Here is a 15,091-nt window from a genome sequence, read left to right as displayed (position 1 = left end):
TGCTGCATCAGCTAGCGTCTAGTCTTCATACGGTGAATGTATCAGTGAGCTATCATTGGCATAAAAGGCTAGATAGTGCCGATAGAGTGCCGCACTGATGAATTTTTGTTTTCTTTTGCCCTAATAGAAACTAGCCTTCTACTCGAAAATGCAGGAAGCCCCTGAGAGTGGCAGTAGCTTTAGCAGTGGCAGCAGCAGCAACTTCTCCAGCCATGTCCCCGCCAGCATTAAGGAGGAAGACTGCAGCCCAGAGAAGGAAAGGCCCCCTGAAGCCGAGTATATCAATTCCAGGTGTGTCTTGTTCACCTATTTTCAAGGGGACATCAGCTCGGTGGTGGATGAGCACTTCAGCAGGGCCCTGAGCCAGACCAGCAGCTACTCTGCCAGCAGCAGCAGTGCCAAAGCGTCAAGGAGCACTAGCTCCTGGCGAGGTGAGTCCACCGAGCATTTCATGCCAGCTCTCGAAAACAAAGAGTACAAACCAGAAAAGATGAGTTTTTATAATTAACCCTCTTTTCTTGGAACCTATTTATTTATCGTCTTCCAAAAGATCACCCTCAGGTGGCTGCTTATACTGTGATCGTGTGGTCTCCTGGGGTCTGTTTTCGTAAGAGCTTTTTTCTTATTCTGCACCTGTGGGATTGAGTCATAAAATAGCCTTATTCCCAGGCCTTCCTTCATACTGTGTGTGAAAGGAAAACGTTTAAGGTTAAGCTATGCAGCACTTGAGGCTATGAGGAATAGAACTGTTTGGAACAGACCTTTCTCAGAATATGTGTCTTCACTTTTGTGGATTTATCCTTCTGGCCTCCTTTCATTTGGAAAGCTGTTGTCCAATCCCACTTCTTTCTGACTGTTTACACTAATGCCACCTTATTACTTACTGTTTTCTAGGTCATTTCCACTGTAAATATGTTATCCCAAATTTGTAGATGGGATGGAAGGATTTTTTTTAACACCTTTATTTAATGTTCTTAAAAACCTGTTGGTGCATTCAACCGAGAACATGTCAAGATTTTGCTATATGCAACGAGACTAGCTGACTTTTATTAATATTTTGCTAGATTATTGTGTTAATTGATAATTAAGAAACTTGATTTGATTTTCCAAGGAATTGTCTAGTTGATTGTTTTCCAAGCATCATGTTATATACATCTTTTTCTTTCCTCTTGTTGGAAAGGAAGTTTAGCCACAAAAAGCTGTTAATCCTGGGGTACAGTTCTGGGAATATTTGTAAATTATCCAACCAGTGTATCAGTTTAAGTGAATCTGAGAGCTGAACACTTGTGGGATGGACAGGGAGTCAGTATGGGATCAATGAGTATTTCTGGGCTTAACACTCATAACATAAGGAGAACTCATAACAGTTCAGAAGTTGCATGCAGCTGGTTAGGGGTAAATTCTATATATGGCGCCTTAAAAAATTGGCACCGAAAAAATGTCATTCCATAAACCACCCTTAAAGTTGGGCATGGTTGACAGTGGCAATTCTTATATTCTTAACTTTAAATATGGCCATTCGCCTCAGCATATACTTTCTTCCCAGCTCAACAATCAGTCTTCAAAGCACTGAAACTGGGCACAGCATATTTTATCTAAATTAGTTCTATCTCTTTAATAGATAATATACTACTCAACATGGCTTCAGTGGTGACACTTAGCGTTCAAAAACTTTAATTATGCCAAAACTTCTCATTATCCTTCAGTAAAGTTTATAGTATACAGTGCACACCTAAATTTAGGCATGGATGCCCTTATTCTATAAATGTGCGTATAACTTAAAGAAACATCCATGAGCCACCCATTTCCTTGCCGCTTTTTTTTGACTTTTACATAAAATTTAGATGTCGTACCTAAATTTATGTGCATAACTTGCAATTGATTCTAATTAGCACCAATAATTACTTGTTAAAACAACAATGGCACTAATTAGCTTATTATTTAATTAAATTACACATGCAAATTAGGTACATGCCTAAATTTGCATGTGCATTTGTCAGCACTTTTTATAGAATTAGGGGGTTAATGTGTGTGTGTGTGTGGGGGGGGGTTAAACATAAAATCTCAGTGGAATAAGATCAGCAAAGCAAGGCATGAAAGAAAGTGGCAACCTGGAGATAATTACACCTCCTTAATAACATATCAATAGTTGTGTGTCTTTGGCAACTTTATTTTTTAGCATCCATAATTAATCTTTAGAGCTTTGTTCGGTAATATTGTTTCAAGCAAGTAGAACATAATTTGGGGTTTTTTTTCTAAGAATTCCAAATAAAGGGTTCTTTCACATAGCATTCTAATGATCTGTACATTATTGACATTTGGAATGGGTTGCAACGGTTACATTTTCGTAGTTCACAAAGATCAGTTGAGAGGATATCGATGTTTAATGCAGATGTTTTACTTCACACTGGTTGGGGTCAGATAGAGGCTGGGATTTACTGGGGAGTGCTTTTATTTGTTTTGTTTTTGTTTTTAATCTTGAGTGGAATGGTGGAGTGGCATTAGTCGACTTTTCAAGGTAATATTTAGAAATAAAACAAAAACAAAGGAAATAAGGTAATACCTTTTTTATTGGACTAACTCAATGCATTTTTATGATTAGCCTTCAAAGTTAACCCCTCCTTCAGATCTGATCTAAAGAAGGGGTTACCTTCGAAAAGTAATCATAAAATATACTAAGTTAGTCCAATAAAAAAGGTATTACCTTATTTCCTTTGTTTTTATCTTTGTAATCTGATTCTGTTACATTTTTTCCTGCTGATTTTTCCTTTTTCTTTTCTTTCCACAGAGGAGTCATTTCCAATGAGTCAGCGAAGTTTCCCTCCTTCTTTTTGGAACAGCACTTACCAGCCCTCTACAGTCACAGCCTCCCTGGGTAGTAGTTTGAGCAGCTCTCTTGGTGCTCCACACACAGAACTCCCTTTTGGGGCAGATCCTTACTCCACGGCATCTCTACACAGCCACCTGCACCAAGGGCCTCCCGAGCCATGGCATCATACACATCACCATCACCACCACCCGTATTCCCTAGGGGGAGCCATCAGTACCCAGAGCTCAGCCTACCCTCGGCCTGGCATGCATGAAGTTTATGGTACACATTTCGATCCTCGCTACAGCTCCTTGCTTGTTCCCACTTCAGTCCGACCCCATCGGCTCACACCAGCCACTGTTCCGACCTCAGCCAACCCACAGTGTGACCTTGGGAAAAGTGAGACAGTCAGCTCTGCGTGGACAACAGCTGGGCCATTTCCTGGACCTGCTGGGGACATGGGGCAGAGCCTAGGCCTCAGTGTGGATGCAGGTAAGGAGGAGCTCAAGTCCTACATTTGGCAAATAAGATCCAAAATTTAATGACACAATAACCCCCGGATTCTATATACCAAGCCAAAAGCTGTATGCCAAATTTTGGGCATACACCCAAGATGCACACCCAGCTGAACTGATAAACAAGCCCTTAACTAGAAATAATTGGTCAATAACAAGCAATTATTGCAGTTAATTGGCTTTGATTGGCAGTTGCATGTGCATCTTGCTGTGCACTATTCTATAAAGATCAACATGCAACTTCTATAGCACATATCTGAAAAGGGGACGTGGCCAGGGGCACATCAGTGCAATCCCAAAAGTTGCTTATTGAGTTACAGAATTAAGTCAATCTGCACCTACTGTAAATTAGGCGCTAGCACTTATACTTCCTTTAAGCAGGCATAATTCCCATGCCCAACATTCAGGCCAACATTGAGTGCCATTTGTTGAATTCCCTCCTAAATGCATATTGAAGAATGTTATATGCATTTTCTAAAGTACACAGTGGAAAGATTATCTGTTTCGTAGTCTCTGGAAAATCCTGGTAGGGAGGGTGGGTCTAATTAGTCTGGGAAGTATGAAGCAGTTTAAAGTCTGCTACTGTAATTCTCTTCCCCCTCCCCCATAGCAAAATCCAACCCGCCGATTCACTATAGGAATATCAATAACATAATCTGAGACATATCTAGGGATAGGCTGTCATTCGTGATGAATGTCATTTGCCATTAATAGAGAGCACTCTTCTTAAAGTGTATGAACTATGAAAGGAATTCAATAAATGGTGCTGAATAAATTCAGCACTAAGGCCCAAATTCCGTAGCCAGCGCTTAAAGTTAAGCACCTATTTCGGAGGCGCCCAACTAGATAGGCACCTATCTAAATTGAATAACAAGCTTAATTAAGCTTTTTAATCAGCACTGATTGAAACCTAGCCGCCTATCGCGATTCTGTAACAAGGCGCCTCTAAAAATGTACGCGGCCTTCAAAAAAAATAGGCGCTATGCATGTTGGGCGTGGGCGTGGCTACGTGTTAGGCGCCTTCTTACAGAATCACTGCTCTTAAGCGTGCTTAAGCGCTCGCATGGGTGCCTAACTTTTAGTTGTGCCTAGAGCTGGCCTATTTAATGGGCGCCTCCAAAATAGGTGCCGCTCGGCACGATTCACTAAACAGCGCCCAATTTTACTTGAATCGCGCTGAACAGTGCCTATATATGCGCCTAACTTTTGGGAGCTTCTTATAGGATTTGCCCTTTAGTGCTATTCTAGAAAGGGTGTGTGCCTTACATAGATTATAGCATGTAACACAGATCCCATACTTATCTTTTGGGCATGAGACTTATGTCTGCTAAAACCTGGTGCATACATTGGCACCCAAGTTAAGTGTGGTTAGGCAATATTCTGTATTTCTGTGTGCAATGTTTCAGAATGCCCATGGCTTTGCCCCTTTTTGACATATGTACCAAGGGAATTAAGTGTCATGCCTATAGAATAGCATGCATCCAGATGCACACACAAATTTTAATGAGTGCCAATTACCATCAATAATTGGTTGTTTAGCACCTAATTATTGATAATTCAGAGCTCATTGTCCAATTTATATGCACACCCATCTTGGAAGCATGCTCAAAGTTGAGTGCACTCTTTCTGATTTGCATGGACAAACACTAATCAGAATATAGGAATATAAGAATTGTCATGCTGGGACAGGCCGAAGGACCATCAAGCCCAGTATCCTGTTTCTAATAGTGATCAATCCAGGTTCCAAGTACCTAACAAGATCCCAAGTAGTAAAACAGATTTTATGCTGCTTATCCAGGGCTCAGTGCTCGGGCCGCTGCTATTTAATATATTTATAAATGATCTAGAAACAGGAACAAAGAGTGAGATAATAAAATTTGCGGACGACACCAAACTATTTAGTGGAGCTCGGGCAAAGGAAGACTGTGAAAAATTGCAAAGGGACTTGGACAAATTGGGAGAATGGGCAGAGAGATGGCAGATGAAGTTCAATGTTGAGAAATGTAAAGTATTGCATGTGGGAATCAGAAACCCGAGGCACAGCTATACGATGGGAGGGATGTTATTGAATGAGAGTACCCAAGAAAGGGACTTGGGGGTAATGGTGGATATGACAATGAAGCCGACGGCACAGTGCGCAGCGGCCGCCAAGAGAGCGAATAAAATGCTGGGGATAATCAAGAAGGGTATTACAACAAGAACGAAAGAAGTTATCCTGCCGCTGTACCGGGCAATGGTGCGTCCGCATCTTGAGTACTGCGTCCAGTATTGGTCACCATACCTTAAGAAGGATATGGTGTTACTCGAGAGAGTTCAGAGGAGAGTGACAAGACTGATTAAGGGGATGGAAAACCTTTCATACGCTGAGAGATTGGAGAAACTGGGTCTCTTTTCCCTGGAGAAGAGAAGACTTAGAGGGGATATGATAGAGACTTACAAGATCATGAAGGGCATAGAGAGAGTAGAGAGGGACAGATTCTTCAAACTTTCAGAACATAAAAAAACAAGAGGGCATTCGGAAAAGTTGAAAGGGGACAGATTCAAAACAAATGCTAGGAAGTTCTTCTTTACCCAACGTGTGGTGGACACCTGGAATGCGCTTCCAGAGGACGTTATAGGGCAGCGAACGGTACTGGGGTTTAAGAAAGGATTGGACAATTTCCTGCTGGAAAAGGGGATAGAGGGGTATAGATAAAAAGATTACTGCACAGGTCCTGGACCTGATGGGCCGCCGCGTGAGCGGACTGCTGGGCGCGATGGACCTTAGGTCTGACCCAGCGGAGGCATTTCTTATGTTCTTATGTTCTTATGATTTCCCCAAGCCCATCTCAATAGTGGCCTATGGACTTCACTTGTAGGAAATTATCCAAGCCTTTTTTAAGCCCTGCTAAGCTAACTAATTTCATCATATTCTCCAGCAATGAATTCCAGAGTTTAATTACACGTTGTGAGAAGAAATATTTTTCTCCGATTTGTTTTAAATACTCAGTATTATATAGACCTCTGTCATATCACCCCTGAGCTTCTCTTCTTCAAGCTGAAGAGCCCTAGCCACTTTAGCCTTTTTCTCATAGGGAAGTCCTTCCATCCCTTTTATCATTTTCATCTTTCTCTGTACTAGTAGTTCCTTCACTAAAACTTATATATTCTAGGAGAGATATGATCTTTTCTGTCACAGCCCTGTAAATTTGGAACTCACTCCCACTCAATATAAGAGAAGAAAAATTACTGAGCAAGTTTAAAAGTCTTCTAAAGAGTTGGCTATTTAAGGACGCTTTCTAAGGGATTCATTTTAAGTTACAATAGACTAGGAAGACGATCTAGTAAAAATTAAGCAGGTATTTGTTCCCCAACCTTTTGTGTCACTAGACCTTCCTTTTTTATTATTTTTTTTTTAGAATTGGACTTAGGCCAATTATTATCGGCCTCCTTTCCCTAAATGTATTATTGTAATTAGTATTAATTGTTATGTTTGTTTGTCTTTTATTTTAACCCAACTTTTAACTTATATAAATCGCATTGGATTTGGAGTATGCGAGTAAATCAAATAATTTAAATAAACTTCAAACTAATTTCACTATATCTTTCTTGAGATGCAGTGACCATTTAGCCTTTTTCTCATAGGGAAGTCCTTCCATCCCTTTTATCATTTTCATCTTTCTCTGTACTAGTAGTTCCTTCACTAAAACTTATATATTCTAGGAGAGATATGATCTTTTCTGTCACAGCCCTGTAAATTTGGAACTCACTCCCACTCAATATAAGAGAAGAAAAATTACTGAGCAAGTTTAAAAGTCTTCTAAAGAGTTGGCTATTTAAGGACGCTTTCTAAGGGATTCATTTTAAGTTACAATAGACTAGGAAGACGATCTAGTAAAAATTAAGCAGGTATTTGTTCCCCAACCTTTTGTGTCACTAGACCTTCCTTTTTTATTATTTTTTTTTTAGAATTGGACTTAGGCCAATTATTATCGGCCTCCTTTCCCTAAATGTATTATTGTAATTAGTATTAATTGTTATGTTTGTTTGTCTTTTATTTTAACCCAACTTTTAACTTATATAAATCGCATTGGATTTGGAGTATGCGAGTAAATCAAATAATTTAAATAAACTTCAAACTAATTTCACTATATCTTTCTTGAGATGCAGTGACCAGAATTGCAGTTTGAGGTATGGCCATACCATAGAGTAATACAAGGGTATTATAACATTTTCATCTTTGTTTCCCATTCCTTTCCTGATAATTCCTAACATTCTATTTGCATCACGTAGCTATAGTTCAGGTTCCTCTTTCCCACATGCATCACTTTGCACTTGCTTACATTAAATGCCATCTGCCATTTTGATGTTTCAAGTTTCAAGTTTATTAGATGACTTGATTAACCGCTTAATCCAAGTTTCTAAGCGGTGTACACTTAAAATTTACATAAATTAGGGAACAAAACAATCCATACAATTAATAAATAAGCTTAATATACTAATAATTAACATTACTAAACATTAGGTAAGGAGGGATGAAATACAATTCGTAAAGAAAAGGAGAGACATCAAGGGAAAATACAAAAGGATAATAAGACATATGGGGGGAATAAAATAAATCAATGCAGTAAGATAAAAGATTAACTTGCGAATGCATCTTTAAAAAGAAAAGTTTTTAACTCATTTTTAAATTTCGCAAACTCCTTCTCCTCCCGTAAAAACATAGGGAGGGCGTTCCAAGTCTGCGGTGCTGTACAAGAAAAGATAAATTGTCTCCTCGTATTAATAACCTTCAGTGAGGGAATAGATAAAAGATTCTGTTCGCTAGATCGCAAGATTCTCTTTGCAGAATAAGGGATAAGTAACCTAAATAAAAATGCTGGGGTCTTATTATATAATGTTTTAAAAATAATTGTACATAATTTATGAGTAATTCTATATATGACTGGAAGCCAATGAGCCTTTTTGAGGAGTGGTGTTACATGATCAAACTTTTTGGATTTAGTTATTAATTTAATTGATGCATTTTGAATAATTTGTAATCGTTTTATTTCTTGTAAAGCAATTCCTTTAAATAGGGAATTGCAATAGTCTATTTTAGACATCACCAGAGAATGAATCAGTATATTAAGTGCTTTAGGACAGAGAAACTTAGAAATGGAACGAATTTTACGCAATCTGTAAAAGGTAGTTTTCACAATGCTACTGATATGATCATGATAATTAAGTTTATTATCAAAGATTACTCCTAGGATTTTTATATTTTTAACTAATTGAAGGGGAACATTTAGAATTGAAATAGGAGTAACAAGAGAAAAACTATCCTTCCAAGGAAAAAGCATGACATTTGTTTTTTTGATATTAAGAACCAGCCTATTTTTGTCCAGCCAATGATGAACTTGATCTAATTTCTCATTTATAGCCGAAATTTCATTTATGTTGTTATTATTTAATGGGTGCAATAATTGTATATCATCGGCATAGGCAAAAATGTGAAATCCAATGGATTGGCATAATGTCAACAGCGGAGCCAAAAAAATATTAAAAAGCAAGTCTCCTAGTCTCCCAGTCTCACAAGGCCCTCTTGCAATTTTTCACAGTCCTTTTGCAGTCTAACAACTTTGTATCATCAGCAAATTTAATTATCTCACTAGTTATTTCGGTTTCTAGATCATTGATAAATATCTTAAAAGCAGCAGACTCCTGGGGAACCCCACTGTTTACCCTAATCCATTGAGAATATTGTTTTCTGTCTTTCAACCAGATTTTAATCTATAATAGGACATTACCTCCTATCCCATGACTTTTTAATTTCCTCAAAAGTCTTTCATGAGGTACTTTGTCAAATGCCTTTTGAAAATCCAATATCAATCGGCTTACCTTTACTCACATATCCATTCACCCCTTCAAAGAAATCCATGTTGGCTTTCTCTTATTAATTCTTATGTGAATCATAGCATACGTGCATAGGCATCGGAATGGGGGGGGGGGACCACAGGGGCCGTGGCCTCCTCAAAAAATGGTACTCCTGCCATGTCCTGTGATCCCTGGTGGTCCATAGGTGCAGTGGGCTGGAGCAAGCTTTCTGCGCTCCTGCCTCGCTGCTAACCCAGATTGTTGGAGGCTGCCGGAGTTCCTGATTGGCTCCCATGAATTCTCGCGAGGGAGAGGGATGAGATGGTGCATAGGGATGGAGGGGAAGGGGAAACAGAGGGAGGAGATCGTGCAAAGCAATGAGTGCTTCTTATGGATAGATGGGAGTAGGGCAGAATAAAGAGGGAGATGGTACACATGGATAGAAGGGAAAGGAAGGCATGGAAAAGTAGATTTTGATAAGAAAGCAGAAAAATGGAAGAAAGTTGAGTGTTAAAAGTTAATGCTAAAGATGGATGCATGGCATAAAGTGAAGGAGAGAAAAACAGCAAATGGATAAGGTGGCCCTGGATATACTGTTAAGAGCACAGACAGAAGGAAGTGCAGCCAGAGACTGGGAAAGATAGTTTGAAAACCAAAATCACCAGACAACGAAGGTAGGGAAAATGATTTTATTTTCAATTTAGGGCTCCTTTTACTAAGGTGCGCTAGCGTTTTTAGCGCACGCAGCAGATTAGCAGACACTAACCCCGTGCTACGCGGCTAGAACTAATGCCAGCACAATGCTGGCGTTAGCATCTAGTGCGGGGGGCATTATAGTGCACGCTATTCTGCGCGTTAAAGCCCTAATGCAGCTTAGTAAAAGGAGCCCTTAGTGATTGAATTGTGCCAATTTTGGGAATTTACATCTGCTGTCTATATTTTGCACTGTTCAGGAAGAAATGCATTTGTTTCAATTTCTCTGGGGTTGTACTGCTTGCAGAGTCTTGAATCTTAGGGTTTTGTGTATATATATTAGTATTTTTAGTTTGTGGTCCCGTATTTGCATAGGGGTTATCTGTGTTCTAGTAGGAATGAATGTTGAGCAGCATATGTACAGTGTGCTTTGTGTAGTTTAATTTTATGGTTAACCATGATGTATTGTTAATAAGATTATTTTGTGTGTATATATGAAAAATGAATGGAAAAATGGTATTACAATTAGTACTATTATGGGGCGGGGTCTGGGGAGGAGATTGGATGGGGTCTGGGGTGGAGCTTGTGGACCCTCCAAACAAAAAAGTGTTCAACTGCCTATGCATACGTGTACACTACCAGGAAAAAGTGCACTCATATTGCATATAGGAACTTCAGAATAGCCCTACTGGGTCAGACCCAGGAAGTTTAACAGGAGATAGAGTCACATGACAATGCTGAAGCTGTCTCCTCACACTGCTGCCATCTTGATACTCTCAAAATACAATCCCTGATTGGTGCAGTCTTCTGTCAATTAAACCTCCTTGGTTTCTAATAGACTGTTTTGCATGAATCAGTATGGCGATAAACTTCACCTACTGGCTTCACGTCAGGTAATGGGCCAATCCCACACCTGCCATCGCCTTTTACTTAAACCTCCTTGGTTCAAACCAATAATCCATCTAGCCCAGTATCCTTTTTCCAACAGTGACCAATCCAGGTCACAAGTATCTGGCAGAAACCCAAAAATAGTAACAAAATTTCATGCTACCATGGCAAGAAGTGTGAGCTTGTGCACCAACCTGCATTTCATGGGAAAAAAATGACAAAAAAATGTTCTGGCTGCCTATTCCTAATATCTTTTCAATTATTTTAGATTTTAGGTTTCTAAGACAAGAAGCAGATTTAGAAATACATTGAGGAATGGGGGGGGCAGTTAAAATTTTTTTCACACAATGCAATGAGCTAAGGAATTTATTGATGGAGGATTTGGTCATGACACCTAGCATAGTTGGATTATAAAGAGATTTGGGCAAGTTGCTGGGGGGGGAACCTACACACAATTAGTAGCTGAGTAGAGAAAAGTAAAGTCATCACATATCCCTAAGAGTGAGCAACAAGCTCTTTGAGATTTACTAGGTACCTACTAGTGACTCAGTCTGCCACTGTTGGGGATGAAATGCTGGGCTCTATAGACCCAGCATGGCATGTTATATGTTCTCATGTTATAAATATTTCTGTATTATTGGTATATTCTCATCAATAATACTCTGTAAGTGAAAATATAAATAAGTGATGGGAAAGAATGATCAAGTTGCAAAACTTTCCTTTTTAACCAATGTTAGCATTCTGTTTCCCTCATTCACCAGCCTAAAGCAATGCTTATCAAATGCTTTTTGGCCACAACCCCATTATCGCAGCCACAGGAAGCACGTGATCCCCAGAAATGTGGGCCAATGACCTTTCATTGTACAGCCCACTCAGGTCAGGACACCAAGCACTAATGCCACAATCTCATTTGGGGTACTGAACACTCAGTTTGGAAAGCCCTGGTCTAAAGTTTTGTGTGATACAAAACTGTGGATATCAAATTTTAATAGACTAAGTATTAAATTTAAATCACTAAGTAAGTTCAAAAGTCTTTTAAAAAGCAGGCTCTTTAAGGATGCTTTCTATAAAACTCAAACACTCTATAGTGGACTAAAATCCTCTAAATGAAAATTAAGTGGGTAACAATTCCCAACCTACTGTCTTAACCTCTATGTTCATTTTATTTTTTTATGAATTGTAATTAAACCTGTCTTCCTCTTGTGTCCTGTAGTATCATAGTTTTAACAATTGTGTGGGTTTTTTTTACCCTGTTTTTATTATTATTTGTAATTCGCATTGGAATTAGAGGTCTGCATGGGAACGGGGATCGCGGGAATCCCAAATGAAGTTACTGTTTTAAAGCTAGTGGTTCATTATTTGCTTATAGACTTTGAGCATCAAAAATATCCCACAGTTGGAGTGCGATATCTTCCCTATTTATTTTGTCTGACTTCACCTCCCATGACACATGCTTCACCATCAGAGACACAGAAGGTTTGAAATCTTTCATGTAACTACAGTGGTATGTGTCTTGAAACATTGTAGCAGTCAGAATTAGCTTCATACTCTTTTTTTTTAATATTCTTTATTGATTTTCCAATTATCAACAGTGCAATAAATAAGTAGATGTACATATAATAATTCAAGAAATGCACATTCATCTTGCAGAAATACATAAGCCATCATTTTTACCCCTCCTGTCCACCCAAATGACTAATCAAGAAAAATACAAATACATAGATTCCTTCAATAACCTTTCCCAAGTTAAATTAATTGTATAACCCCCCTCCCCCCCGGACGTGTATACTCAAAGGGCTAAATTAAAATCAATAGTCACTCCTTACCGAATTATGTCAATGGCTCCCAGACATCCTTAAATTTCCTATAATGTCCCTTTTGTAGTACATTCATACGTTCCAGTTTAAAAGTGTGGCATAAAGATTCCCACCAGAAATTATAATTTAACCGGTCCTAGTTTTTCCCGTTCTTCAAAATAACTTGTATGACAACTCCTGTTATGATAAAGAGAAGTTTGTTGTTATTGTTGTTTGTTTGTTTGTTTGTTGTTATTGGGCTTTTAGCCATCAATACCGTGCCAAATAGCACCGCATCATATGTCAATTTCAATGGGATGTCCAGTATTCTATTAATTTGACCCCAAATGGATCACCAAAATCTAAGTATCAAGGGACAAAAGAAGAGCAGATGATCCAGTATTCCTACATCGAGATGACAGTGCCAGCATCTATATGATTTAGAACTATCTAATTTTTGTAATCTAACAGGGGTCCAAAAACTTCTATGCACCAAAAAAACTAAGTTTGCCTCATAGATGCTGACGCTGCACATCTCATCCTCCAAGTCCAAATTCGTGGCCATTGAGATGCAGAAACCTGCTGCTTAGTCTCCATGCTCCAAATGTCTTTAAGACCAGTTTTTGGTTTCTTATTCAAAAATTCAGATATTAATTTATACCACTTGGCTGCCTGAAGCCCCAGGAAATCTGTCTGGAAGCATAGGCCCGGCAAGCTATACTGAGTTTTTAAGTTTTTCCATTCAGGAAACCCCTTCTGAATGGCCTGCTTCAACTTCAACCACTTATAACTTTGAGATTTAGCAATACCAAATGATTGCTGCAGTCGTGAAAAGTCAAGCAGTTTTCCATCTGATACTATATTATTCAGAGTATATATGCCCGCCTGTAACCAATGCTTCCAGAGGATCTTAGACTCGCTAATTTGAATCTTGGAGTTCAGCCATAGGGACTGACACGTGGATTTATGAATCAGAATAGGGGTTAAATTATTAATAAATTTTAATGTCTGTCATGTGTCTAATAAAATTATATTGTCCTTATACATCCTAGATAACTTGATACTTATAAGGCAACACAATCTCAGTGGAGACAGGAGTTGCCATTCCAACCTTAACCAGTCCAGAAGATTTTCCATGAGCTCGGGGAGGATCCAATACATACCCTGACACAGTATATAGGCCTGATGGTACCTATAAAAATTGGGAAAATTTACCCCACCCACCACAATTGGTTTTTTAATTAAAGCAATTAAAGCAATTCGAGCAGCTTTGCGCAGCCAAATAAATTTGGTGAGAAGACTATTCAATTTCTTATAAAAAGGCCCCTGAAATTAGCTGGCAACATACCCATTTGGTAGCACACCACAGGCAAAATCATCATTTTAACCATTTGGACTGTCCCCCACCAAGACAGATGTAATGGGTTCCAGTGCTCACACATTTCTGAGACCTTTAGCAATAAGGATTTTTCATTTACTCTCAACGTATCTTCCAGCGTTTTTTGAATCCAAATACCTAAATAGTTTATACCCCCTTCTTTCCAAAGAAAAGGGAGCAAGTCAAATAATCCTTTTGGACAGTGTACATTTAGCGGAAGAACCTCTGATTTACTCCAATTTATTTTGTATCCAGAAAATTTTCCAAATCTGTCAGTCAAGTCTAGTAAATGTGGGATGATAGATTCAGGATTTCTCAAATAAAGCAAAATGTCATCTGCATAAGCAGAGACCTTATATTCCCGACCTGCATAAAGAATACCCTGAATCTCCTCTGCCTGTTGAATAGCCAATAGCTTCATACTCAATATAGTAGTGTTTCGCAAACTATCCCGAGCCGCGGCACATTAACCTCAGAGCCATGGCTTGAGGGCATCCGGAAGTGCGCGGACATTGGCGTGATGATGACACACGCATGCATTATGTCATCACATTGACGTCCGCACATGCGCAGAGGCCTTCCAGCTGGGCCCTGAGATGCCAGTGGGGGAAGGGGTGAATGGATGAGGAGCGGCGCCAGCTGACTGCTTACAGGATGTGTCTCTTGCCGCGAGATAATGTTTAGGGGCTGGTTTATTTATGAGTTGTTAGTACTATTGTATGGGTATCTTGAATATATTGAAATCAGGGGGGAGGGGGTGAAAATTATTCTTATGTATTTCACTGATGGATATAAGTGCTATTTTTTCAGGCAACTTGTTATGCAATTTTTGTGTGCACTGTTTTTAGAATGAAAATGAATAAAGATATATAAAAATTTTAAAAAAAGTATACCTCTGCTGGCAGGGATTCCCAATCCCCACCAGCCGATGAAATCCACTGCCCTGGTACTGCCTCAGCAATGAAGTTGGCAGTCTCCTTTCCAGCCACTAATATTTGAACTGAGACTATGCAAGGACTCCTGGCGTCAGCAGCTGGAAAAGAGGCTGCAATTTTTCTGTTGAATCAGTAATGAGGCAGTTCGGGTAGTGGATCTCATTGACTGGTGGGGACTGGGCATGCATACCCACCAACTATTTGACAGGTAATCCAGTTGTGGAGGGCTCTGAGTCTAAAGT

General features: G+C 39.2%; 1 protein-coding gene across 4 annotated transcripts in view; it reads left to right on the top strand.

Moving 5' to 3' along the window:
- The window catches only part of VGLL2 (vestigial like family member 2), an 81,764-nt gene that overhangs the window by 3,356 nt on the left and 63,317 nt on the right, over positions 1-15,091 (top strand). For all 4 annotated transcript variants that reach the window (XM_033935923.1, XM_033935924.1, XM_033935922.1 and 1 more), the window contains exons 2-3: positions 128-431; positions 2,789-3,301. In XM_033935923.1, coding sequence (XP_033791814.1) covers positions 128-431; positions 2,789-3,301 — 817 coding nt within the window. The remainder of the gene's footprint in view (positions 1-127; positions 432-2,788; positions 3,302-15,091) is intronic.

The sequence above is a fragment of the Geotrypetes seraphini genome, chromosome 3, assembly GCF_902459505.1.
Source record: "Geotrypetes seraphini chromosome 3, aGeoSer1.1, whole genome shotgun sequence".
In the NCBI taxonomy this organism is placed as follows: Eukaryota; Metazoa; Chordata; class Amphibia; order Gymnophiona; family Dermophiidae; genus Geotrypetes; species Geotrypetes seraphini.
Note: the sequence above shows the minus strand (reverse complement) of the source record. Positions and strands in the feature narration are given on the sequence as shown.